This window comes from Lotus japonicus, chromosome 4, assembly GCF_012489685.1.
Source record: "Lotus japonicus ecotype B-129 chromosome 4, LjGifu_v1.2".
NCBI lineage: Eukaryota > Viridiplantae > Streptophyta > Magnoliopsida > Fabales > Fabaceae > Lotus > Lotus japonicus.
The window spans coordinates 74,688,264-74,714,803 of record NC_080044.1 but is presented as its reverse complement, the minus strand read 5'-3'; the positions used below and the strand labels follow the sequence as shown (position 1 = coordinate 74,714,803).

At 34.6% G+C, this 26,540-nt stretch overlaps 4 protein-coding genes across 7 annotated transcripts; 3 read left to right on the top strand and 1 right to left on the bottom strand.

Annotated features, from left to right (window-relative positions):
- Positions 1-446: 446 nt before the first annotated feature.
- On the top strand, positions 447-6,324 carry LOC130714807 (agamous-like MADS-box protein MADS4). Of its 2 annotated transcripts, none has more exons than XM_057564754.1 (8): positions 447-769; positions 2,493-2,571; positions 3,916-3,983; positions 4,280-4,379; positions 4,601-4,642; positions 4,871-4,912; positions 5,088-5,221; positions 5,884-6,324. In XM_057564754.1, the coding sequence occupies exons 1-8, from the start codon at positions 585-587 to the stop codon at positions 5,960-5,962; spliced, it is 729 nt and encodes a 242-aa protein (XP_057420737.1). In that variant the 5' UTR covers positions 447-584; the 3' UTR covers positions 5,963-6,324. The 2 variants fall into 2 exon arrangements, with proteins under 2 accessions (XP_057420737.1, XP_057420736.1); XM_057564753.1 differs by having other exon boundaries at positions 448-769; positions 5,085-5,221.
- Positions 6,325-8,226: 1,902 nt separating this feature from the next.
- On the top strand, positions 8,227-11,390 carry LOC130710886 (uncharacterized). Its single transcript, XM_057560270.1, has 2 exons — positions 8,227-8,970; positions 10,906-11,390. The coding sequence occupies exons 1-2, from the start codon at positions 8,589-8,591 to the stop codon at positions 10,920-10,922; spliced, it is 399 nt and encodes a 132-aa protein (XP_057416253.1). The 5' UTR covers positions 8,227-8,588; the 3' UTR covers positions 10,923-11,390.
- Positions 11,391-12,463: 1,073 nt separating this feature from the next.
- Positions 12,464-15,200, bottom strand: LOC130713356 (uncharacterized). The gene is made up of 2 exons (XM_057563127.1): positions 14,918-15,200; positions 12,464-12,908 (listed from the first exon to the last, which is right to left on the bottom strand). The coding sequence occupies exons 1-2, from the start codon at positions 15,120-15,122 to the stop codon at positions 12,688-12,690; spliced, it is 426 nt and encodes a 141-aa protein (XP_057419110.1). The 5' UTR covers positions 15,123-15,200; the 3' UTR covers positions 12,464-12,687.
- A 2,854-nt stretch (positions 15,201-18,054) lies between these two features.
- On the top strand, positions 18,055-26,493 carry LOC130714526 (calmodulin-binding transcription activator 4). Of its 3 annotated transcripts, none has more exons than XM_057564432.1 (13): positions 18,055-18,284; positions 18,864-18,995; positions 19,128-19,243; positions 19,697-19,785; positions 20,054-20,099; positions 20,948-21,395; positions 22,412-22,563; positions 22,676-22,766; positions 22,866-23,089; positions 23,378-24,054; positions 24,606-25,188; positions 25,370-25,669; positions 26,144-26,493. In XM_057564432.1, the coding sequence occupies exons 1-13, from the start codon at positions 18,275-18,277 to the stop codon at positions 26,234-26,236; spliced, it is 2,961 nt and encodes a 986-aa protein (XP_057420415.1). In that variant the 5' UTR covers positions 18,055-18,274; the 3' UTR covers positions 26,237-26,493. The 3 variants fall into 3 exon arrangements, with proteins under 3 accessions (XP_057420415.1, XP_057420414.1, XP_057420416.1); XM_057564431.1 differs by having other exon boundaries at positions 18,858-18,995; XM_057564433.1 differs by having other exon boundaries at positions 18,056-18,284; positions 18,858-18,995; positions 20,948-21,383.
- Positions 26,494-26,540: the final 47 nt, after the last annotated feature.

The following is a 26,540-nucleotide window of genomic DNA, read 5'->3' as shown; positions in this document are numbered from 1 at the left end:
ATTTATAGAATTAGATAAGGTTAAAGTAAGTGATTAAATTAAGAAAGTGAAAGTAAGCGATTAAATTGATAATGAACACGAACACATGCTCAAATCAAATGACAGTAGAATAAAATGGTAGAGTACAACTTTAAGATGAGGAACACCACTTTACGTGTTGCAGCAAAACCGCCTTGGCCACTTACAATCCATTACATTGGTTTTAATTTCCACTGGGCGCGTCATTGTCACTGAGTTAGCATTGTGTTAAACACAGCACAGGGTGATAGCAGAGAGAAAATGACAGGTAGAGAGAGAAATTAAACAATTACAAAGAGATATAGAATTTGATTTTGGAGTTTTCATTTCAATTCAATTAGGGCTTTGATAAAGATGGTTTTGCTCACTCGGAATCTTAATAATATAATAATTTGTGGTTGAGAACTATATAATTATATAAATACACAGTTACACACATATATACATGTATACGACGTTACAAAAATATTCACATATGTATTTTTTGTGATTGGATATTTGAGTACTAACTGTGAGAGAAGGGTGAGAAAGAGAGAGAAGAGAAGAAGAAGAAGAAGAAGAGAGAGATGGGGAGAGGAAGAGTGGAGCTGAAGAGAATTGAGAACAAGATCAACAGGCAAGTGACCTTCGCTAAACGCAGGAACGGACTATTGAAGAAAGCTTATGAACTTTCCGTTCTTTGCGATGCGGAGGTTGCTCTCATCATCTTCTCCAATAGAGGAAAACTGTACGAGTTTTGCAGCAGTTCAAGGTATATATATATATGTGTGTTTTTCAACAAAATGCAACCACCAAAAAATAAATTAATGCAAGCACATAAACATACAAGCACAGAAAAAGGAGGTGCAGAACCTTTCTTTTTCTTGTTAACCAAACTTTTATTATTGTATATATTAAATATTTTTATCGATCTTTGAGAGATCTTTGAGTTTTGAGTTCATTTGATTTTTGCTGTTTTGAGACACGCTATGGAGTTTGCTATGTTCTGAATTGTTAGTATTTTTGAATGAAATTTTTTTAAAAAAAAGTTGTTGATTTTCTCTTTTTCACTGTTGGAGTTTTTTCCGTTTCTGTGAATGTCTCGGCGTTTTTAGCAGGTTGAGTGTTTCTGAGATCGTATGCTTGTTAGATCTGCATCTGGAAACGCCTTAAACTCTCAAAAGAAATCAGAAAATAACCACTGTTTTATTGTATTGTATTGTATTGTATATATGTATAATATATTCTCTCTATTTTATTTTTTATTTTTGTAGTCTCTGCTGCATTGGCTTCAACTTTCTCTTTCTTTCCCTCTTTTGGGTTTCAACCCAGCCTCTGAACTTTCCATTTTATTGCTTCACCAGCGTTGGAAACAGATCTGGTTCAAAAGCCTTTCCCAAAAGTGATTTTGGACTCTCTGCTCAGACTTCTTTTTCGTGTAATTTGGTGTTGGGTGAAACAAGCATATAATCAATTATCTCTTCCAGTTTGGAGTTTTACCACCTAGCTAGTTTGCTTTTGCCTTCCATGCTCACAAATCATCAAAATCAGTACTCTATTCAAATTACACAACACCTAACCCATCTCTCATTTCTTCACTCCAAAATAAACCCTCTCTTCTTCTTCTTCATCTTCCAAAAAAAATGAGCTGCATATCCAGAACTAGGGTTTCTTTCATCTTCTCCAACTTTAAGCTTTTTTATTTTTTGAAATAATTTCTATATTTTTCTCCTTTTTTATCATTAATTTTCTATGTCATTGGTATTATGATGTTTTCAATTTTGTTAAATCAGAAATGGTCTTTTCTCCAGTGGATAACATTTGACCTCTATCTGTTCTTCTCCTTCATGTTTATATACATGGTTTTCAATCACTTCAGTCCCATCTATCTATCTATCTATCAGATATCTATTGATTGCATTTTAAACTTTTCCAGTTTGTATCTTCTGAAGCTTTCTTCATATTCTCCTTTGGAAACAACTCTGACCCTTTTAGATCTGATTGTACCAAAGGTTCTTTGAGTTAATTTGTTCAATGTAGCACTCCACATAAATGATCCATTCCCTTATAAATCCAAAGAACACCCTTTTCCTCTTGCTCTCTTTGATGTCACATTTATCAATGGAAGCAGCCTCTTATAATCCTGGTAAAAAAAATATCTCTTACCATTTTTCAGTAGATTATAAATATTGATATAATTAATACTTGAGTAGCTTGCAATCTTTAAGTAGCACTTATAATTTCTATGGAATATGAAATTCTGTTCTTTAATTGTTTGATAATAGCCCTAAAATATGCTTGAGTTATATAGTAAGAACTTTTACTTCTTGTTTCTCACTGTTTATGTTTTTTTTGGGTTTAATTCTAACTTAGGTTGATTAAATTGATTGCTTGGGAAAATGAATTATTTATATCTTTTATTTTAATTTTAAGCAATTATTTATATTTGTATAATGAAGTTTTACTTAGTTAATTTTTTGGATAATGTGTTGCAGCATGCTGAAAACGCTAGAAAGGTACCAGAAATGTAACTATGGTGCGCCGGAAGCTAATGTGTCTACACGGGAAGCCTTGGTAATGCTGAATAGTTCCTTGTACTCTATATTTAATTACATAACTTGCTTTGATTTATCACCTTTTGATTTAATTTTTTTTCCTTAAGTTATAATGGATTGGGATGCATCCTTGAACATTTTCATTAGCATTTTCACTAATATCATGATATAAAGTATATATATATTTTTAAATCATATATGATATAAAGTATAGTTAGTTCAGCTTATTGGGGTTTATAGAAAGAACCATAGTAAAATAAAATATGGTTGATTTTTTCTTTCTTTTTTTCATTTTTTTTAAGGGATTTTTTTTTTCATTTTTAGCTAATATATTGTACACGTGATCATAAAAAGACTAGGTTGCGTGATAAATTATTTTAACTTTGAAAGGATTTTTGAAAAAAATCTAAAAAATTGTTTTATGAAATTTTTATATATTTTGAAACCAAAAAGTAATTTCTATTTTTATAATTATTTACAACCATGCCAGCTAATAAAGAATAAAAATAATCAAAGTATTTATTCAGGAATCTCATCTCATTGAGTACTTTAAAAACTTACACTGAAATAGGTTATCCAGCAGCAAAGCTGCATAATGTAACTCAGTACAAACACAAGGAAGGTGGCATTGCTATTTTTGGAGTCAGAAATAAAAAACATATATTCATACTAACCATAATTAATTAAGTTTGACATTCCCTCATATGTTGGAATCAGAAAAAGGAAGTATTAAATATTATAAGGAAAATTCTCCCATTTAGTGAGTCTCTACTAACTTTCCTAACATGTCATTGGTGTCCTACTTGATAGTTGAGAGGTATTTTATTTTTGCTGTACAACTTTTGTTAAAAAAATATTTTAAGGGTGTAAACTGTCATCCATAATGCGCGTTTTCTGAAGCATTGCACTAGTCCGTTCCAATATAACGTGCGCTCGTCCCCTATCAAATTGCCGCGAATTTACTATGTTTGCAGCTTTTTTGTAACCGTTACACTAGCCGAACATGTGGTGTACTCTAAACAACTTTTAAAATAAGTCTTATTTATTGCAACACATGAAAATTGAGACTTTGAGTGCTTATTGTTCTGGGTTGGATCCTTGCCCCTTTGCTCAAACTTTAGCTTAATTTCTATCATCCCCTCTACATTAATTATCTGACCTCATTTCTAACAAAAAAAATGGCAAAGAGATTCAAATAAATTCTATAAATTCAGGTTTATTTAGTCAATCCTCTTTGGCTTTTGTACCTCATTGTGATTTTAGGAAAAACTCTTCTCATGATATATGACTTTATATATCTGATATCTTCCATTGATTATATATGTTAGTATATTGATTTTGCAACTGTATATGAGTACTGTAGGAGTTAAGCAGCCAACAGGAATACTTGAAGCTGAAAGCACGTTATGAAGCCCTACAACGCTCCCAGAGGTACTCTATTAATTTTTGATATACCTTTCATTTATATGTATGTGTGTGTGGGTGATAGATAGGGGTTGTCTAAATGACCCATGATAAAGTTTGGGTTATATAACCATCATCCAATCACATTGTAGATAAGTGAGTTGGAATTTTTATATTTTATTTATTAGTTTATTTCTAACTCATCTATCTCAAATGCGATTGGATGATGGGTTATGTAACCCAAACTTTATCATGGATCATTGAGACAACCCTGATAGATATAAGTAGTCACTGATGTATTAACTTAATACCCTCTTAATTAGGAACCTTATGGGGGAAGATCTAGGCCCTCTAAACAGCAAAGAGCTGGAGTCACTTGAGAGGCAGCTAGATTCATCCTTGAAGCAAATAAGATCTACAAGGGTACCCAATTTCATTTCCAATTTTTGCTATTTTACCATCCATGAAAATTATATGCTTTCAAATTGCCTTTATTCTTTTGTTAGTGAGTTGTAAAGACTCACGTATATAATCTCCAAGTAAAAATACTGTTAATTATTTGAGTTCCTAATGGAAAGGAAAGTTGACTGCATATAATTGTAAGATTAAGTGTATTTTATTTTTTGAGGTTGTTTCTTTTACAGACCCAATTCATGCTGGATCAGCTCTCTGATCTTCAACGTAAGGTATGACAACAGTTATCATTTTCTTTGCAACCATTTGTTGTCTTCTTTTGGTCCGTAGTACTTGGTTTTAGTGTATGTTTAGATACATGCCAAAACAAAAATATGTGGTAATTACAAAATTATAATGAGCAGTCAAAAAAACTACGAGAAATTGTGATTTTGGCTTCACTCTGGTTTTTTATCATGTATCAGTCATACATTTACTCATTGATGTGTTTACTTGTGTAGGAACACATGCTAAGCGAGGCTAACAGGTCTCTCAGACAAAGGGTACGTAAGAAACATCTCAACTAAAAAGAGTGTGTTGCTCATCACTAAAATTGAATCAGCAATTACAAGAATCATTCATGATCTGAATAAATTGAAGATAGAGATCAATTGACCTGTCTTTCTTAATTGAAATTTAAATTGATGGGAATGAGTGACTCTGTTTGTTATTTAGCAGCTGGAAGGGTACCAACTAAACTCACTGCAACTGAATCCCGGTGTTGAAGACATGGGATATGGCCGCCATCCAGCTCAAACTCATGGTGATGCCTTCTATCATCCAATAGAATGTGAGCCGACCTTACAAATTGGGTATGCACTCTTTCTTCACTCAATGCCATTGATTAGGTTCACAGTCTAATAGCATGTTTGGATCAGCTTTAAATTCATTCAAAATCGATTCTATCAAGGTAGTAGAAGCATGGTATGTTTCTATTTTTCCAGTCAAGAAACCTAGAAGTCTTTTTTTCCAAAATTCATTATGGTTTCAGAGTCTATTGTATAAATGTTTCCAAACTTACACGTAGTTGTAGTTCGGTTCTAGTTCAAAATCAAAATAAGTTGGATTTCCAAGCATATCTTAGAAAATTTGTCAAATGATTCACCAATTGCCTCAAAGGTGATTGGATGGTATTAGTGACCTATTCAATTGGCACAAATTTAAGGTAACCGCTTTTGCAAGGTATCACATTATAATAATGTAGATAAAGTATGGGATTAAATATAGTATTAGTAGTGGCATAAGCTTCTCTTTACTCATGATCAATTCCCGCAAACAGAAACTACTCACAACAATTTCTCCCCATAATTGATTATAACATCAGGATTATTTGTAGTAGGATTTTCAAACATACATTATATACAATCAATACAAATGTGGGGCCCTATAGTTGATTTGATTAGCATAGCCATGAACCATATTAAGATTTAAGTTACTATTATTGTTTCTGAAAATGAGATTTGTTTAAGTGCAGTTACCAGCCTGATCCAGTGTCAGTGGTGACGGCAGGCCCGAGCATGAATAATAATTACATGGCAGGATGGCTGCCATAGCGGCTGGGGAAGCTATTGTGATGTTTCCGGCGAAAGATCAATCCACTCCACGAGCAAATTCACCGTTCCATTTTAATTTGAAGACAGGAAAAGGAAGAAACAAAAATGAAGAAATTTGCTTTGGCATGTAATGGACTTGTAGTAAGTGTCTAATTTGTAGGAGCAACGTAACCAGTGTTGTTCTGTCTGTGTCTGTGTGCATGTGTGCTTTTCATAAAACTGCAGTTCTAGTTCTTCCCTTTATTATTATGATAGAAGAATAATAACAATAATTGCTTTCACCCAGTTATGATTGCTCTGAATTTGACACCAATGACCTGTAGGGGTTGTTATTATTAATAATTATAATTGTTATTTTGAGACATTAGATTCATTCTGTTTTATTTATTTTTGATATGGGTGTTCTTAAATTATCAAGTTATTGTCATCATTCATGGCTCTTACCTAAGAATGGTACTTTGCTCCAATGAGTGAGGTGACACACAAGTGTTAATGCACCTCGATTTTCATTCGGTGAAAGTTAAGGACTTGTAGGATCAACCACCAAATTTGCAATCAGAAGAAAAAGACAGTGCTGAACACAGCAACATCTGAGCACCAGATGACACAAGAAGAAAACATGAAAGCAAGAATCAATGACTATTTGACTGACTTGCAAAAATAACAAGTATAGAAAGATGTCTGATGTCAATAGCAAATAGAAATTTAAGCTATCTATCACCTACTACCAGCATTATAGCACTATCTATCACCATATCACGTTATCAATCATAAATCGAATTTTTCTCTCTTTTTTTCTTAAGGTGTAGATGTATTTTTATGTGAAAAAACATTATTCAGCAATATTATATAGAAATGCTTCACAAGTCACAACCAGTCAACCACGTTAACATGCGTGCTGGCGGGTGTTTATGCTAAAGTTCCAAAGAAGAGTTTGGTTCAAGAAAGAAATGATAGGCACCACGCTAGGCCAATCCCTCGTAAAGGCCCATAAGGCCAAATGGTCCATCAAGCCGTGTGGGCTTGGATTAGCCCAGAGGCCTTAAAATAAAAAAAAAAATGAAGATGTTAAATACACCCTCCGATCACATATATAAACAAAAAAGACATCTTAGGTTCATTCATTTAATGAATGTATCTAACCATTAATAATGACTAGATACATTCATTAAATGAATGAACTTAAATTTTTTTTTTTACTTATATATGTGATCGAAGGGTGTACACTACACACTTTTAAAGAAAGAAAATCCAAAAATAGTCTTCTCCTCATTATCCCTTTCCCTTCACCATTATTTTCCTCACCCACCATTTTCCCTTACCATCACTCTGGTAATCACCACCACAAAAAAAATGATTCTCACTTATGTGACAACAGTTTCAAGCTACCCAACTTGTGACTGATCCCAATTCCCTGAATTTTAGTTTCGGGTATTTTTTTATGTTCCGCATTTTAATTTTCAGTAGTTTTAAATATCATCATTATTTTCAAAAAAAATATCATCATTACTACCACAAATTAATTTATTGAACAATATTCAAACCAAGATTTTAAGTCAAGAGTGTAGCTCTTTAATGCACTTTTTTTAAGTGATAACCTGCTACTTCAATAAAAAAATTTTTTTATGTCAAACAAAATATTTTCGAATTTATTAATTTTTCAATTTCATAATTCATGTTCATAACTTCTAACAATAGTCAAATTGCTAATAATCTATATAGGTTTTCTAGTTTTCCAAAGTATCTCTACATCTGCATGTCATGATACTAATTTTTTTTGAGTATCAAAGATTACATTAAATGAATAAATTTCTCTCAACAATCATAATGTATATAGTTTTTAGATGAACCCAAAGTACCTACATCAGATAAAATTGACTAACATCTCATTATAAAAGCTCACACTAGATGATAAACATATAACCACAATACACACGCTTCATTTTCATAGATGAGGATGGAAACTCCAATATCATAGTTAATAGTTAATGGATGAAATTAGCATCAACTACAACATACTAGTTGTCATAATCTATATAGTGATAGGAGAGTTTGTAATAGGAGTTAAAGGAATAATTATATTATATGATTGCCTAAAAAAAGCGCGGAAGAAGATAAGATCCATAAGGCCCACGTCAGTCGGACCCACACAATTACCCTTTTTCCCCACGTTAACCCCACCTCCAACTCCATCTCATTAATTTAATAATTATGCATTATTGCAGCCTACTATTAGACGACGTGTACCCAGCTATAACCAATCTCATCATCTCAATCCTCATTCCTCCTCACAATCACATCATTCATTCATAACACCCTCTTCCTCCCCAAACCTTCACGCAACCAACCCAGTTTTTTCTTTAACGCAACCAAACAAAGCATTCCCCATCATTCTTCACCACTTTCTGAAGCACTTTCCGTTTCAACTTCCCTTCCTTTCAACTCCAACAAGGAAAACCACAACAATTCCTAACAAACCAAACAAAACAAAGCTTGTAATAAATCATCCATTTTCCTTCCCCACCTTTATCCAATTCCATTCATCCAATTTTCCTTCCTCTCCAATTATTTCCACCGACACACTTTTTCTTTCAATTTTCCCTCTGAAGAGAGAAAAAACAATAACATGATGAGAGGACAACAACAACAGCAAGATCAAAATTCCAGGGTTTTCTGCGAGCTTTCAGCGCTCGTTTTCAACCTCCTCCGCTCTCATCCTACGCCGGTGTCCTTCCCCGATCGAGCTCCGATCGTGCCGGTGCGTCCGTCGGAATCTCCTCTAGCCAGGCGTTCGTCAACCGCGGGACAGATTACGCCGGCGGGGTTTGCTGCTCTGCTTCTCGGGATTTCGGTGTCTCTGATGCTGTGTGGATCGGTTACGTTCTTCCTTGGGTTCATGCTCATGCCGTGGGTTATTGGATTGGTGATGGTGTTGTATGTTGCTGGCGTCGTTACCTCCCTCTCCGTTATCGGTCGCTCCATTTTTTACCCGCGGAAGGATTTTCCTGGTAAGGAAGGAAGGGTTTCAAATTCAATCATTGCTTTTCTTGCTGCAAAATTTTACATGATTTTGGAATATGAGATGTTATTTGGTGTGTGAATTTAGCTTTATTTGAATTGCATAAAAAGTAACAAAATTATGTGTGAGAATTGTGAGTAAACCTCTTAGCATCAGGGTTGTTAATGGCGGCAAGCCCAAAAGACCTATTTCGAGTGCTATTGCGGTTGCGGCGCTATAGCGGACAATAACGACAAATAGCTGTGAATAGTGGAGTAACGGTGAACCCGCAGGGTGCTACGCTATTGCGCTGCTATAGGGCGCTATTAACAACCCTGCTTAACATATTGAAAAAAAGTGATTCCAGGATTTGTCCTGATTTAAGAATGATAGTGGACCCATCATCTATGGTCAAATTATCTGTTTTTTCCCATGTCTGTGTTTTTTAGCCTTGTGGGGAAGCTTGACTTTTAGCTTTCCCTTTGACTGTTTGAAAGCTTTCCAGTTTTACAAAGAAATTGGAGGAAGAGTAATGAATTTTTGGGATGTGCAGGTGGCCTAGTAAATTTCATGCTAGAGATGTAGACATAGTATTACAAATTTGTTCTCTTTGCACTTTTTGAGGACTTGGTCTAAGACATGACCTTTAATTGGAAACTTCATGATTGAATTAAATTTTGGGAGCTGAGATATATACACAGAAAAAGTGCATGTCAAACTCTTCCAACAAAGCTTAAATCAGTGGATAAAATTGTTTGTCACTGGAAATAACTTTGATTGATTCTGTGAGGAAGCTCTCGGAGTTGGTTCTGATCATAGAAAAGCTTATCTAGACATGTTATTAAAACTTCAAACCATTGTTCTATTTGACACCTGTGCTTTTAGCTAGCATTTAATGTAATGTAAGCATATGATTACATGACATGCTAAAGGCTAAATTGTTTGAAATCATCTTATAACTTTAAACTTCAAAGGGAGTTGTTATTTAAATTTTTGTTTGTTGTGGTGGTGAATCTTTCAAACTGTTAAAGATTAGGATTAGGATTTTTGGTTTGGCCTTCAGCAATGGTATTTTTCTTCTCACCTCTGGTTTGTTTGAGCTTTATTAGGGTTAAAACTTAAAAATAAAAACTTTTCACTGGCAACATGTTACTTGTGCGCCTTAATTATCCATGTTTAAAATTTTTGGACACAAACGTGACGATCCTTCATCGTTTCAAACTTTACTTATTTTCCCTCTGATATTGGAAAATTTTGCTGAACTTATACCCATAAATATGTTTATCTTCTTTTATTTATAATCATGGTTGGAAGACATGTATTGTTGCATGTGCAAGATTGGTGCCTCACATAACCACCAGGGCAGTTGTAGACTTTGCAATACCCATATAAGAGATGGATCAGCTACATTTCAGTGTGATCAGCTTGTTTGATTTAGAATTTCTTATTGTTAGAATCGCCTATGAAAAAGGGAAAGTTATTGTTAGCGGCTTATGATTTACTGAGTAACTAATACACCACTCGCATAATAGTTTCCAAACCTGCATGATGTAGTTACTGCGTTTTTATTATTTATCAGAAAGGGTGTAGCAGAGTTGCAGTCTAACAATAGGGAGTGTGTTGTAACATTTTCTTCATTCGTGATTTTAGGTTATTGCAGTTTTTTTTAAAAGGGTTTATATTTGTATGTTTGACGCTTTTAGGCCTCCACACTATGTGTAAAATTGTAGCTGGCTTTAATTCATAACCCAATTCGATAAGTTAATATAGTAATCCTTATAGAAGCTTGACTCAAATAAGACGGTGACATGGTTTTCATTATCTTGAGTTTATCATTTCTGCTGTTTATTTTGACTTGACTATGCAGCTTATCTCTTTGATTGTATCACTCTTTTTTTATCGTATCATGTGCATATGACATCATTGCAATTTTTTGCTGATGCAGAGTGGAAACTTATATGAAGAGATAAACAAAGGAAATGAGCAGCATGTTGCTGGTTTTGCGCCTGCTCGTGCAACCTATAGAACAGCGAAAAACTTCTCTTGTTAGAAGCATGAATTGGGGACAACGGGCTTTTCTTTCAAGTTGCCAAAATTTCTGGGTACGACTTCTTTGTTGATTACATAGAGCGAAGTAAGTTCTGAAAGCTCTTAGAATTGAGTTGTTCCCAGCTTCTTTCTTCTGTTATCATTATTCTATTTTATATCTTTATGATAACACCTGTAAATTTGAATTATAGGCATTTGAATTTCTTTTTTTCTTTTTTCCCCTTTCCAAACATGTTATGTAACTATATATACTATAGAAAGAAAGGGAAAATATGATTTCCCTCATTAGAACAGGGCTGTAATGGAGAAGTAAATTTTGGATCAGATGATCACTCCTGACAAAGCATCCAAAATTCTTTATTTTATATTACCTTACTGTTATTGCTGGTTTGTTGATGTAGCTTAACGTCTTTTTCCCTAAAAGATTTTGAGAAAGGTGTACGCCACGTTTTGAGGGAGAAACTATAATAATGTGTAGCCAAAATTAGCTTTTTCTTGTTTAAATAGGTTTCCATTACTATAGCTTGTTTTCTATAAATTGTGTAAGCAATTAAATTAGCAAATTATAGTTGAAACATGAATAAAATCCAGATAATGTAAAGCAACAAGGGAAGGGAGTGGATTTCTTTGTTTGGACTAGGAACATAGATTGATGTTTAAACTTGTGGCCATAAATATAAGTGTAAAACCTGTGAGAAAGTTCTTCAAAGTAAATTAACTTGGGTCCAAACACAATTATTATTGTTTATATATGTGTTTGATTTGAATTAAAATAACTTGACTTTCAAAAACAAAAGAATTAAAATAACTTTTAATTTACTTTCAAAAGTGGGCATAAACGTCAACTGAAAGCTCCATTGAAGCTTTTCAACCGGAGATACAAACTTTGTTGATTGGTCTGGTCCAACAAATGAAATCAATATGCAAGAATTTTTTTGGGTCAAATACAATACAATATGCAAAAAACAGGGAGATTTAAAAAGAAATAATTGCAATATGCAAGAATAAAAGCACAACTTGCTTGATGTTAGAAAAAAAAGAATGTCACGGCTTGGTTTTAAAAAAAAATTATAACACAACTTACACACCAGTCCCTATCTTTGTAATCCGCATAACAGGTATCAAATATGGTCCAAATATGAGGTTTGGTTGAGGGAGACAATGGAGGCTTGAGTTCTGGATTTTGTCACTATTTTGAGATTTTTTGTTTTTATTTAACTTTTACTTTTATGATTTTAAGAGAACATTAATTATATTTGGAAAAAATAAGCCCAACCAAGATCACAAGTGTGATTGGGCATGAGGTATCTTCACCAATAAACTCTTAAAAATGGTGATCTAGAATAGAAAATTACTGGTGCATTATTAGCTCAATCCACAATACTAATTCTATTGTTGAAAATATATTCCTACAATGAATTGTCAAACTAAAATTAATATGTTGAGAAACTTAATTATGAGAATAGAGAACTGATCCAATGATACTATATGAGGAAAGAGAAGCACAAACTAGTATGCCATGAGAAAAGAAGCTCATGACCGATCCTCAATTGCTTCATAAAAGTACATCACAAGTAATTTAAATGAAAATAACAAAAATTAAAAACGAAAACACCACAACAAGGATGGAACACAACAATAAATAGTGGTACATGTCAAAGGAGGTGATCATGAATAATTATCCTGAGTAGATATGCACCCCAACTGCAAGTAGAAAGATGGTGATGAGTCCAAAGAAGATGATGGTGTGGACCAAGATAGAAAGCCCACTAGTTTGCATGCTCCCAAACGCCACCACCTTGCCCCTCCCCGGCAGCTGAAACAGCAGCCCTGGGCTCAGTAGTACAAACAACACCACCGAGATCACCACCGGACCCCAATCTGCCGCCATCAAACCTTAATTGTCTCAAACAAATAAATAAAAATAGTAGTAGATTGCTAGCTAGTACACCCTGATAGTGATAACAAGTTGTGTTCAATAATTGATGTGTGGCTCAATCGATCTATGTAAGCTTGTTATATAGGAAACTAAAGGAGGATGATTCTAATGTAGGTCTGAGGAAATTGATTGAGGGTAACAGAAGCAAGGAATAAATTACAAGTAGAAAAAAGAAGCAATCTACTAATTAATTGAAAGAACACATAAAAAGTATAGATTGTAAGTGTTTGTGTGTGTCATATATTCGGTGGGGTGCCTTGTGATCTAACGAGACCGTAATGTGCCAAGCGTATCCTGAATCTAGATATTGAAATTGCCTTTCATTTTCAAGGGGAAAAGCTTATGGAGCTGCTTTACCTAATTGGAAATTTGGAATCACTAATATTTTAAGAAAAGATGAATAATTGTTGGAGATTCACTCATCGGACGCAACGCAACTGATGCATGTAACTAGTGACTGTTTTTTGCTACCATTAATTGTGAAGTTAAAAAAAATATAAATATGCTCTTGACAATCTGAAATTGGCATACATTTTGCGTATGCAAACATTTATAAAAGAAGCCTATTGGAGGTTTAGTCATGTTTCTCTTAATTAAGATTTATAAATAAAAAATGTCAGGTGATGAAATAAGGTACTCACTGAAAAATATGCCTCACTATATATATTGATAATTAGTTTCTTTTACAGTAAAATGATTATATTTTACTAGAAAAGTCGGGTAGCATATCTCAAAGACTCAAAGGGAAGGAGAGATAAATCTAACCAAAAAAGAGGGGCACAAATAGTTTTTTTGTCAATAGGGACACAAATAGTTTAAAGAGCAGAAAAAACAAAAGCCCACAAGAAAACAAACATATCCTCAAGATCCAACAAAAAAATCTATAAGGCTGCACAAAAAGAGAGAACCAGCGAGCTAGGAAACAAAAACGCAAAACAACACCACAAAGACACTAAGAAGAAAATATCGTCGTAAGTTTTTCCTCCAATCTGCGAATAGCACCTAAGATATACAAGGCCTACGACTTTTCCAAGTAACTACGCCTTCTTAGCTCTAGCAAAATATCCGCTAGTAGAATCCGCAACTAAGGACGAATGATTTGACACCTTTAACGATGCAAAAACATCAGCTAGTCCATTCTTCCCCTTTAACACAGGCAAAAGCTCATCGCCTAAGTCCTTCTTCTTCCTACTTTTAGCGGTTACTTTCTTATGAGAATGGTTAGATCTTAAATAATATTGATAGTTAGTTATAGACGATGTACCATATGAGAATGGTTATTTCAAGCGAGATTAATAAGAATAAATGATGACCTCTAGATTTAACCATAAACGGTTAATACATAATGTCAATGACTTAGCCGTAAAGTTGAAATTGTTCGTCAAACACTAACCCCACTTAGACAAGGCATACACACTCATTTCCCGTCAAAATATTTATTTTTAAATGTATTTACATTAAATTCCTCACTTGTGATTTGTGTCATAGGATGCGTTCGGAAGGACGATTTGAGTACACGACATTTTTGACATCGTAGTAAGGCTTAATGCAACTAGGGTTATAAGGTCAAATCTAGTTAGATAAATAAAAATATGTTTTTGTATTGTTTTGTTTGGATGTTTTACAATACATTGTTCGCGATGACATTCTAAAAGCGTGAAGCTTGTTCATGCACAACATTTGAGATATAACGGATACCATTTGAGATGCAAATTTAAGTGAATAAAATCAAGTACTATAATTCATTCAAAGGTAAAATCAATCAAACTCAATTGCAAGAACAAAAGAATACAACGACATGAACCCCCATGGTCATCACACTCAATAAGAACAGAACAAAGCAGAAGAATGAACTTAAAATTAAGCTCGCAGGCTTGCAGCTGAAGCAAACGAAACAAAAACATGAAACAGTAAATTGAATTCCATTACAACATAAAAATTGACATATTTATCTCCCAATTTTTCTAGCCGAGGTACAAGTGGACCTTAAGAGCAAGCAAGAAGACACATATGAAACCAAAGTAGAGGAGGGAGTGAATGACTATGGAAGCACCACTGGTCTGAAAGTTCCCAAACTCCACGCGCCTCGACCGCCCCGGTAACTGAAACAGCAGGCCCGGCGTTAACAGCACAAACAGAACATAGGACACGAAAATTGGACCCCAGTCCGCCATGTTTTCCAATGTGTACTGCAATTGAAATTAATGTCGTGTGCTTGTGTTTAGAGAAAGTGGTGGAACAGACAATTCTGTAGTTTGTTTTGGATGATTCTGATGAAGAGAGGCATTGTATATATATATATGTAAAATTAGTATCAGGGGACAAACATAGAAGAGGCTTCGGGGATTAAGCTACGTCCTGTAAGTGCATGTGATCGATGCTTTTGGTACTGGACATGGGTTTGGGGTTAAGAATAACTTGCTAATTGCAATTGGCTGCACCGATTGTGTGGTTTGGAAGCAAGGGACTAAATTAATTAGAGGCACTCATGGTTTGGGCTTTGTGTTCTTTTCAGATGGATGTGTTGCCTATATGGAACTACATTAATTCAATTATTCTACATTTCAACTGGTATAGATGCTACTAAGTCAGATAAATGTAAATGCAAGTCAGGTTAATAGGATCCAAGTGTGTACTCTCCACTTAACTGTTTTGGGTTTGGTTCTTTGGTTCTTCGAAGTCTGTATTAACTAAATGTTCTGTTTAGTTTTGGAGCTTTGGTTGATATCAATAATATGATATGTCCGCTTTGCCAAAGGATTATCCAACGACACTTAAATCATATGAGAGGAGTTAGCGATATGGAGTGCATATACGTAAGAAAATAAGAGCATGCATGTTCATTCAAGTAAACATACATCAAACTCAAACTTGATGCATAATCCTAAAAACTATACAAAACCCCTAAAGCCCAAAAATTAATAGAGAAATCAATTTATTTTTGGATGGAGAGAAATTTTATCTTCTTTTTTTTTAATCAGTGATACCATTTTAACAACTCATATAACTCTGCCGACGTAGTAAATTGTGTGGTTGTCAAGGAAGCCCAAATTAAATTGTGGCTTCAAACGACACTAATATGGATCAATCTGGTAGCTATGATAAGATTAAGAGAATATGAAGACTTTTGAAGATTTCAAAACAACTAGCAACATAAGCATGAGAAGAGAAAACAATGGTCGTTGTTGGTGGTAGCAAGAGACTTGGTAGTAGGAGATAAGAAGAAGAGAAAACAAACACACAAAGGGGAAAACTCATTTATTTAAGTAGCAAATCCACCTAAAATGAAAGACAACTCATCTTTTGTGGAAGAAAACATTTACCCAATAGAAGGGAATTGAAAGTCACCATAGAGGAGCGAGCTATGATATGCCCGCTTAAAACTAAACAATTTAATTTTTCATTTACCTAAACTTTCTTCTTAGGATGAAAGAAGTTATTTTGACATGGTGGAGAATAGAGTTTACTCTCTAGATAATGTTTACATAATAAAGAATGTTGTGAGTTAAAATTCATATAAGTCATCTTTAGAAATATATTTTGGTAAGTTTAAAGCTCTTTTATAGTGTTTGATAATTGATCTTATTTAAGTAGCTTATAACTAATTTAATAAGTTTGTTTGATGTATCTTCTAGCTTCTAGCTTATTAATTTTTATCCAAATAATATGATTAATTCTATCATTATCTTTTTATATTTTTTTAAAAATATATGTACCTTCGCTATAAGAATTGGTCTCAGTAGTATGTGAATTCTCCATCCAAAATAAAGATGAAAAAATATCATCATATCAACTGTTAGAGCATCTCCAATGCTAGTTCTTATTTCTTAGTTCTTAGCACTATTCATATAGGCCCGTATTGCCACATGTGTTTAAGCAACTCTCAAGTAATTTTACTCCAACCATGAGTTCTTAGTTCTTAGTTCTTACTACTATTTATTTGGTCCCATCAACCACATTATTTATACTTTTTTTTTTTCCATAAAGTAATAAAACAAAACTCATAAAGTAATAAAGTAATTTGGATGAGAGAGAAATAATTAATATTTTAAGCTAAGAACTCAAAAAATAAAACATCTTATATAAGAACTGAGTTCTTATTTTTAAGAACTAAGGAGTTCATGTCAGCACCTCCAATGGTAAAAGTTCTTAGTTCTTAATTCTTAACTCCAAAATAATAAGAATTAAGAACCTTGTATTTGCATTGGAGATGCTCTTAGGAAGCTCTTTGAAATATATCTTTGCAGTCTCATAAAAAAAATGGAAGTTGCAATTGCATGTGTGGTGAGAAAATGGAAGTCAACATCAATTGAAAAGCCAGCTATCCCATTGTCGACATATAAGTATAACACCTCACCTGGTTGGCTTGAACCCAGTACAGTTTTGTCCCTTGTTACGTTTCATGGTGAACAGAACAGGTCTTAGATTAGCTGAATTTGATTGACCATGATATCCTTCTTTATATATGCTAATATGCTATTATCCAACTTGCACTTCATTAACTATTTTTGGTAAATTACTTTTCACCACCAAGTAGGCAAGTGCCCAACAAGAACACAGAAACTTCCCATTTGGAGTTGAATAGCGACGAAATTTCCTCGCTCAATTTTTAATAAACTAGTTTTTTATTGAAAAAATTACATTAAAAATATAAATTGAAATAAACATTTTCTTCTTAATAAAATTCTTCTAATTTAGAATTAAATGTTGGCTTGACACCAATAATGTGTTGGTATAATGGTAAATAAGTTAAACATCATTAATTCGAATCTTGTAAAAATAAATTGTTGCGAGAAATACACAACCCTTTCTTAAATGTTAAAATACAAAATAAATACCAATTTTATTTTCTATTCATAGATAATTGAATAATGGAAATAAGAAATAAGTTGACATTTTATACTACAGTCTGGTCAATAAAAAGGGAAAAAAATAAAAACTAACCGACAATTAAGAACGCAATCTAAAATAATTTTTCTTACAAGCCTCATGGTCTTTTTATAATTGGATAAAGAAGAAGAAAAAATCTCTTGGTCTTTGGTCGTGGTGTTCAAGTTGTTGTTAAAGTTTAATTTAATAAAAGCACGTTAACCTTAAGCTTAAATAAAACCTTAAAATTCTCAACATCAATCTCAATTCTTAAAAATTCCAAACTGTGTGTATCATCTTTCAGCTTTTGCCATTTCTTCTCTCTGAACAATTCTTCAACTTTCAAGATTCTTTCTGAGTCTGATTTTTCACTTCACTAGCTAGTTGTACCAGCAAATGCTTTCACTGCAACCTGTCAAGTTCTGCTTCTAGCTTTTCATCCCCCAGATTCAATACCATGACACCTGGTAAATATTCTTCTTTTTCTTAATCAATTATACTAAGTCTTCAGTTGTTCCTTTTTCTTTTTGTTGTTAAATTGGAAAATCTTGATATTCTGTGAATTGAATTTGACTTGGTTTGATTTCTGGAATTGGGCTATTGAAGTGAATTATATCACTTAGGGCTTTGTCTGTGTGCATTTGATTCTGTGTACTTTTTATCTGAGATAGATGCTTTCAATAGGAACTTTCTGGGTTTTGGATTTCACAGTAAAGCATTTTAGTTCTTTAACATTCTTTATAGTGGATATACATGTTGCAATTTGACTTTATTTACAATGACTTTTCTGCCTCAAGCACATTTTGCTTCCATGTCATATAAAACGTTTGAATAATTCTGTGAAGAGAAGAAAAGTTTGGTTTTTATTTATATTGTGAAGTTCTCAACTTCTCATCAATGCAGAAAAGAATGAATCCCTTTTCTGCAACTATCCCCGTCTCGAGATTTATTCCATTATAAGAAAGGGTGGAAAGAACAAATGGAAGTAAGAATGATAGGAAGGCTTCTAATTTAATTATTTGACTTATTCATTGTTGTAGGTGCAGGTCACGAATATGATATTAATGATCTGTATCAAGAAGCTCAAAGGAGATGGCTGAAGCCTGCAGAGGTGATGTGCATTTTACAGAATCATGAAAAGTACCAGTTCTCTCAAGAGCCTCCGCAAAAGCCATCCAGTAACATCTTCATTCTCTTTATCCAATTGATGATGGAAATAAAAAATGGATACACGTTGATGTTCCTGTTTGTTTCTTGAGAATGACTAGAAGTGGCTGATTGTTGACATTATCAACTGGTCTTCTAAACAGGTGGATCACTGTTTCTGTTTAACAGAAGAGTCCTGCGTTTCTTCCGCAGAGATGGTCATGCCTGGCGGAAGAAAAGAGATGGAAGAGCTGTGGGAGAAGCACACGAACGGCTGAAGGTGCGTGACAAGTGTCTATGTTGTTATTTTTATTAGCTGTCCATGAAACTGGAAAATTTATTGGCAACTAGTGTTTAGAGGGGGTCGCAGTTGTGGAAATGCTGTCCATAAGTGTTATATGTAAGAGGAGAAAAATTGTTAGCACTACTGAATTTTTAGAAAAATATATATCCAAAACTTCGATAGATGTCTCAAACATGATGAGTGTTGACAGAAGATATTATCCAAAAATATTAGCAAAACCTCATTAGAACTTTCATTTTCAATTGTATTTCTTAACCCATTTGAGCATATTAGAGTGTTCCCAAAATGCTTTTGGAAAAAATCATGAACATTTGTCCGTCAATTATCCTTTGCTATATTTGCACTTTAGGCCAACATTTGTTTTGCACTGGTATTCCATATATTGATTTCATTTTCAATCTGAATGTTTATACTAATCTGCATGACTAGGTTGGAAATGTTGAAGCCTTAAATTGTTACTATGCACATGGAGAACAGAACCCTACTTTCCAGAGGCGGAGCTATTGGATGTTGGATCCGTGAGTAAATTTAAACTATTAGCTAACTGCTTATTACCCTTGTTGTTAAGCTTATCACCACAATTCTACTTCTACCCTTTAAAACGAACATACAAATATGTTATTTTTGGAAAAAGCACATACTAAAAGTTACTAGATGTTAAATGAATCGTCAAGATTATCTAGACTTTGAAACACAATCAGCCTTCACATCTGTTTGTGATCTATGTTCATCTGTATGTTATTGTGGTAGTTGTTCATATTTACTAATGCTATTGTTTCATGACAGGGCATATGATCACATTGTTCTTGTGCATTACAGAGAAACTAGTGAGGTGAGTCTCCAGAACATGATTTTTGTCTCTAATTATTGTCTCTCCAGAAAAACTGGGGAAAGCAGTCCTTCTGTGCATGATAGTTCCCTGTCCTAACCTGTTTCCGATTACATTTTTTCTACTCACTTTCTCCGTTTTCACTGTTCACTCGTGAAACTGAAATAATTTAGTTCCTTTTCCCACTTTGTGAAATTTCAACCATTTTCCATATTCTGATATACTTACTTTTTGTAAGTGACTCATGAAATAGTCCATAAGCTGTTTATATTTCTTTTTTTTTTTTAGTTCGGTAAATTGATTTTTCTCTTATTCACCATAAACATGATTCCCTAAACACATTGTAATTTTTGTTATTTTTTTTGTAATCTTATTCTCTCTCTCCCCTTCTTCATACTTCCCTCATAAATTTACATTGTATGCTTCCAAAGTTAGCTACATTCAACTAATAATTACTGTGCAAAACAATTCAACTATGAATTGAAGTCAGTTCAGGTGCAAATTGCAGTATCTCAACTTCTTGAAAATTAATCTATTCCCTACCTTTAATGTGAACTTTATTTCTGCTGCCAACCCGAACTTTACCCATGCAGATGCCTGCATCTCACCTGCCAAATCCTCATTTTAAGACCAGATGCCCCTCGGATAACCATCTTCTTATGAAGCATCGTTATCTAATTCTCCAAGATAAGGACAACTGATGTAGGAAAAAAATCAGTGATATTCCTAAGATTTGCAATATTCTGTTGCTTTTATGCACACTTTTTGTTCTGTTAGCTTAAGACCTCAATTGAAGAAAATATACTTTAATCTTGTGAATTATATTTGTTTCTTGCACTCACATGTTGTAGGGAAGTCCCAGTTCTACACCTGGTACTCAATTGTCACCAGGTTCCTCCTCTGCGCTTAGTCAGAGTCCTAGCTCATATTCTTCTCAGAACCCAGTGTCAACATCCATTCTTGATGATTCATATGAACCTAATCAGAGTTCCTTCAGTCCTGGATCTGCAGAAGTTACCTCTGATATATTCGTTGTTAACAATGAAGTGGGTCACTTGGATGGAACAGATACAGAATCAGGAACCTCAACTGATCTTCAGATTACTTTGCGCCGACTAGAGCAGCAGTTAAGTTTGAATGATGACAAATTTGAAGAAATTTCTTCCTTCGGCAATCAGCATGAAACTGCAGATGATTCAAGCCCTCAGCACCATCAAGAGAAATCTGCAAATTTGTCTGGACCAGATGGCCAGGGGCTATTTTACAATGGATATAATGGAAGGCAAGGTAATAAGAATGGTACATGCTTTAAACTAGTTAAATATCTGGCCCCTTTATGTATATTGTGCTTTCATATGTTCACTGATAGACACCAGTCTTCTACTTTTCTAACTGATGCTCGTGGCATCTTCATCTGCACAGCTAGTTTTATGCAACTGTTGAGTTAAATTTATAGCATGACAATTTAGATTAAGTTCATCACAGAAATAGTATCCTTTGATCTTTTGTTTGCTTCCTCTGTGTTAAATCTCTCTAGAGGAAGCCTAATTTCCCAGTTGTTATTTGCTGGTTGTTTCGTGTGAATGAAAGACATGTAGGATGCTTATTGTTACCCAAGTAACCAATGATGATGATGATAACAACAACAACAATAATAATAAACTGGTTGAAAACCCCTTCCTCACAGCTAGGTTTCTTGCATTCGACATTGCTCCAGTTGAAACTCAAGTGATCTGGATAGAAACTTATAAAAATTCAGGAAAGCCTTTAGAGGTTTGATTGGAAAATTCCTTATGTTGTTATCCAATATATGATATTTCTTCTTTTATGGTAGACAAATAAAATAAGATAAATGTTCAAAATTTCAAATCTTGAATCTCTGCATGTGGCTGACTAGCAATGTACTAATGTGAACACAACATTAGCACCTGACTAAGCCTGACAAGAAAACTCAAAGTTTGAGTGAAAAGGTTGTTATATTATTTAAAAAATATGCTGAGCATGACATGCTTATGGTCCGTTTGTTTAAAAGTTCGGTACAATTTTGTTTGATAGAATTAAGTTTGAGAGAAAGTTTGTGTTTGGGGGTGCTGCATCAGCGGCAAACGGTTAACTTATGAAGTTTTTATGGTTTTGGTTCTGCTCAATGTTTCTCCATATAAATTAGCAATTCATTCATTCAAAACCTATTTTCTTTCATATTTTAAATTTAAGTAAAATTAGGTTCTTTGAAGTTTGTTTTCTCCTCTTACAATTAAACATCAACTGGGAAAGAGAGGAATGTAGAAAGCTAAAATTTGTGTATATTCTTATAGGTGATATTGGTGAATGTCATCATGAACTACCAGACCGCGGTTACCCTGATGGAAATGAAAAGGCTTTATCTTGCACAGATATGCTGGAAACATACAGGTCCTCATCTGAAGCCAGGTTACCACAGAAAAATGTATACATACCATCAAGACATGTAAGTAATGCTAGAACATATTTCATAAAATTTATATCATTTTTCAAATTATGTTTGCTCAGATAATGAAATGATTTTTTCATGTGTTTCCGCAAATGTTTGATAATTAAAGCATGAAAGTTCAACATCGTCCAGAAGCGAACCAGTTGTCTACCAGGAAAACTATCGCTGGCTGAACTTCAACAATGACAGTGCTCAAAACTGTATGATTTACTTTCACCTTTCTAACTTAACAAATTGTCTGGCTTATTTTGGAGTTTCTTCAACCTCTGATGCCTCCCCCTCCCCCCCCATGTTACCAGCTGCTTTCTCATCGACACAAGGCGTAGGTGGAGTCAAGCTTCCTCCATATTCTTCTTTCGTAGAAGCACAAGAAACAAATTCTGACTACTATGCAGGATTGTTTGACCAAAGCCTAATAGGAGAACCTCTGGATGCAGGTTCAAGCTTAACTCTTGCCCAAAAACAGAAATTTTCTATTAAGGCAGTCTCCCCAGAATGGGGTTTTGCCTCTGAGACTACAAAGGTATGTGCTCTTCTAGGGTAATAGTTTTCATGGCCTATGCAGTGATTTATTACTCTTTGCATATGTTAGTGGTATCTTCTTAATGATGAAAGTGTTTATTCACGTGGCAGTCTATTTATAGATAAATAACTTGAAATATTGTTCATGGTTGTGGCTTTGGACATTTAAGGCTAGTTAGGAATTACATCTTGTATATTTTCTTTCTTTTTTAAATTTCTTATCTTAAAATGATATGATATTGTTGATGCTACCTCAGTATCATTCCTAAACCCCGTGTTCTATGCATAGGTCTTCATTATTGGGTCTTTTCTCTGTCCACCCTCGGTTTCTACCTGGTCCTGTATGTTTGGTGATATTGAAGTTCCTGTTGAGATCATTCAGGACGGTGTAATCTGTTGCGAAGCTCCATCTCACCTCACTGGAAAGGTTACTCTGTGCGTTACTTCCGGAAACCGGGAGTCCTGCAGTGAAGTCAGAGAGTTCGAGTATCGTAACACGACCAATAGTTTCACCCACTATACTCCATTGAAAACAGAAGCTGCAAGAAGTCCAGAAGAACTGTTATTACTAGTTAGATTGGGGCAGATGCTCCTTTCTGCTTCACCTGTAAAGAATGATAATATAGAATCTGGAGTTCCTCTCATGAAACAGAAAGCTGATGATGATTCATGGAGCCATATTATAGAGGCTCTTCTAGTCGGCAGTGGAACTTCATCCGGCACTATCGATTGGCTTCTCGAAGAGTTTCTAAAGGATAAGCTGCAACTGTGGCTTTCTTGCAAATCCCAGGAAGTAGATGAAGAGACAGGCTGTTGTTTGTCCAAGAAAGAGCAGGGGATTATTCACATGGTTGCTGGGTTGGGTTTTGAGTGGGCCTTGAGCCCTATTCTCAGTTCCTGTGTGAATATCAATTTCCGTGACATCAATGGGTGGACTGCGCTTCATTGGGCTGCACGTTTCGGAAGGTACTAGAAAAAACTCTAGACTGCTTGATATGATGTTAGTTTGCTTTTATTTTTGGTGAAAGATGTTGATATTGCTAAACAAGGCTCATAGCTGATGAAGATATGGAATGCATGCTTACTTAAAAAATTTATAGAAGCAAAATATGATAGGAAAAAACTGTATATAATTCTTTTTATCTTGGGAGAGGGGAATACAAATAGATGGAAAATAACAGAAATGAGTACTAAGGAGAATAAATAATCTGAACTCCTGTTGGAAGGCATAAAGCACTGAAATGAAAGCCAAAAGATATGGAAAGTGTTTCATATATTCAAACCTGAAATTATTTGGCATGGTGTCTGAACATGTATATCATGCCTAATCAATCGAAGCAAATGCTTAGTTTTATATTCTGTTAAAGAAATTGGTTCATCCATTCATCTGCGAGAACTTGTGGTCATATCAGGAATAATTAATGGAAGTCTTGCTTCTTTAGGCTCCTTTCTATAAGTTAGTTCCATTTTAAAGTACTTTGGATTTTCATCACTTAACCGTTTGTTAATCCATACAGGGAAAAAATGGTTGCTTTGCTTATAGCTTCTGGCGCATCTGCTGGAGCAGTGACAGATCCAAGTGCACAAGATCCAACCGGCAAAACTGCTGCATCAATTGCATCCAGCCATGGGCATAAGGGTCTGGCAGGGTATCTTTCAGAGGTGGCTCTAACAAGCCATCTGCAATCGCTTACAATGGAAGAGAGTGAACTGTCTAAAAGTTCGGCTGAGCTTCAAGCCGATTTAACCGTTAGTAGTGTCTCCAACGAAAATATCACCGCCACTGAGGATCAGACTTCACTGAAAGATACCTTGGCTGCTATCAGAAATGCAGCTCAGGCAGCTGCGCGGATACAATCTGCTTTTCGCTCGCATTCTTTCAGAAAACGGAGAGCAAGAGAAGCAGCTCCAGGTATGGATGGATATGGTATCGACGCAGATAGCATTGGTAACATGCCAGAGCTTTCTGCTTTGTCAAAACTTGCCTTTCGGAACTCACGTGAACATAATTTAGCTGCCTTATCAATTCAGAAGAAGTATCGGGGTTGGAAAGGTCGCAAGGATTTCTTAACACTGCGCCAAAAAGTAGTGAAGATACAGGTAATAGATGCTAACTAACACTGCATTTTGACCAGAACAACATGAATTCCTAAAGCTATATGGGATGGTATTCTTGTTTGCCTACATAAATTGCACTTCAAGATACTCTGCGAAATGAATAAATTTAATCTTTTAAAAGAAAATAACAGTCAACCTCAGCTGTTTCTAATTCTTTGGGCAGGCTCATGTGAGGGGTTACCAGGTTAGGAAGCATTACAAGGTTCTATGGGCAGTTGGAATCTTGGACAAGGTTGTGCTACGTTGGCGGCGAAAAGGGGTTGGTTTAAGAGGCTTCCGACAAGAGATGGAGACTAATGAAAATGAAGATGAAGATGAAGATGAAGATATTCTTAAGATTTTCAGGAAACAGAAAGTAGATGTAGAAATTGAAGAGGCTGTTTCACGGGTTCTGTCCATGGTTGACTCTCCAGATGCTCGTCAGCAATACCATCGCATGCTTGAGAAGTATCGCCAAGCCAAGGTTAGTAAATCTTAAAAAGTGACCAAAGACAAGTGTTTGCTTTATATATAGTTGGGATTTGGCTCCTCTTTAGTGAGGAAGCTACTTTAGAATGTTAAGTCAGTTATCACAACTGTTAATCGAGAAATCAACGGTTGAGATTTAATAACAGCATAGTTTATTATGCTTGTGCAAGTTATGATCAGAATCACAACCATTAGTTTCTCAATCAACGTTTATGGTAACTTACGTTACCTTTAAAGTGACTATCTTATCCAAATCTAGGTAGCTGATGTCTCTTTACATCTGCTAATGTTTCAATTGTTGAATAACGAATAAACAAAAGTAATTAAATATTGTTTTGCATGAGGCTTCCGTATAATATCAGAGATTAGGTAAGCTAGACTTCTGAAATCATACAGAGTTATCAACCATTTTGACTTTAGAGTGCCATTCTCTTATGCTACTAAGCATAACTTGTCAATTCTTTTGCAGGCTGAACTTGCGGGTACTAGTGAAGAAACATCATTATCAACTTCTTTAGGGGATGTGTACAATATGGAAGATGATTTTTATCAATTTCCATAGGAACAAGGCTAGCCATACACTAATTTTCACTCTTTTGAATGACAAGTTTCTGGTGTCAATATTTCAATCGTCTTTGTATCTAGATGCTTACATGTAATAACAAAATAACTATTTAGGTTGTGAGAGTCTAGATTGTACAGTGACAGTGGCATTGGAATTGGATATTGTTACTTTGTAAAATATGAAATGACCTTAAAGGCGGAGAGTTAGGGCGGGCTTCAAATTGAATGGCTTGAGTTTCTGCCTACTTGAGTTTACTTGTGATATCTTCAATAACGTATCGCAGCTACCTTCTTTATTTGGT

Coding starts and splice junctions, on each gene's coding strand:
- LOC130713356 (XM_057563127.1), bottom strand. CDS start 15,122: ATGGCGGACTGGGGTCCAATTTTCGTGTCCTATGTTCTGTTTGTGCTG. Junction 12,909..14,917: donor TAAGGTCCACTTGTACCTCG/GCTAGAAAAATT, acceptor TTTGAGACAATT/AAGGTTTGATGGCGGCAGAT.
- LOC130714807 (XM_057564753.1), top strand. CDS start 585: ATGGGGAGAGGAAGAGTGGAGCTGAAGAGAATTGAGAACAAGATCAAC. Junction 3,984..4,279: donor GCCCTACAACGCTCCCAGAG/GTACTCTATTAA, acceptor CCTCTTAATTAG/GAACCTTATGGGGGAAGATC. Junction 4,380..4,600: donor AGCAAATAAGATCTACAAGG/GTACCCAATTTC, acceptor TTTCTTTTACAG/ACCCAATTCATGCTGGATCA.
- LOC130710886 (XM_057560270.1), top strand. CDS start 8,589: ATGATGAGAGGACAACAACAACAGCAAGATCAAAATTCCAGGGTTTTC.
- LOC130714526 (XM_057564431.1), top strand. Junction 19,786..20,053: donor AGCTATTGGATGTTGGATCC/GTGAGTAAATTT, acceptor GTTTCATGACAG/GGCATATGATCACATTGTTC. Junction 21,396..22,411: donor AAGGCAAGGTAATAAGAATG/GTACATGCTTTA, acceptor ATATTCTTATAG/GTGATATTGGTGAATGTCAT.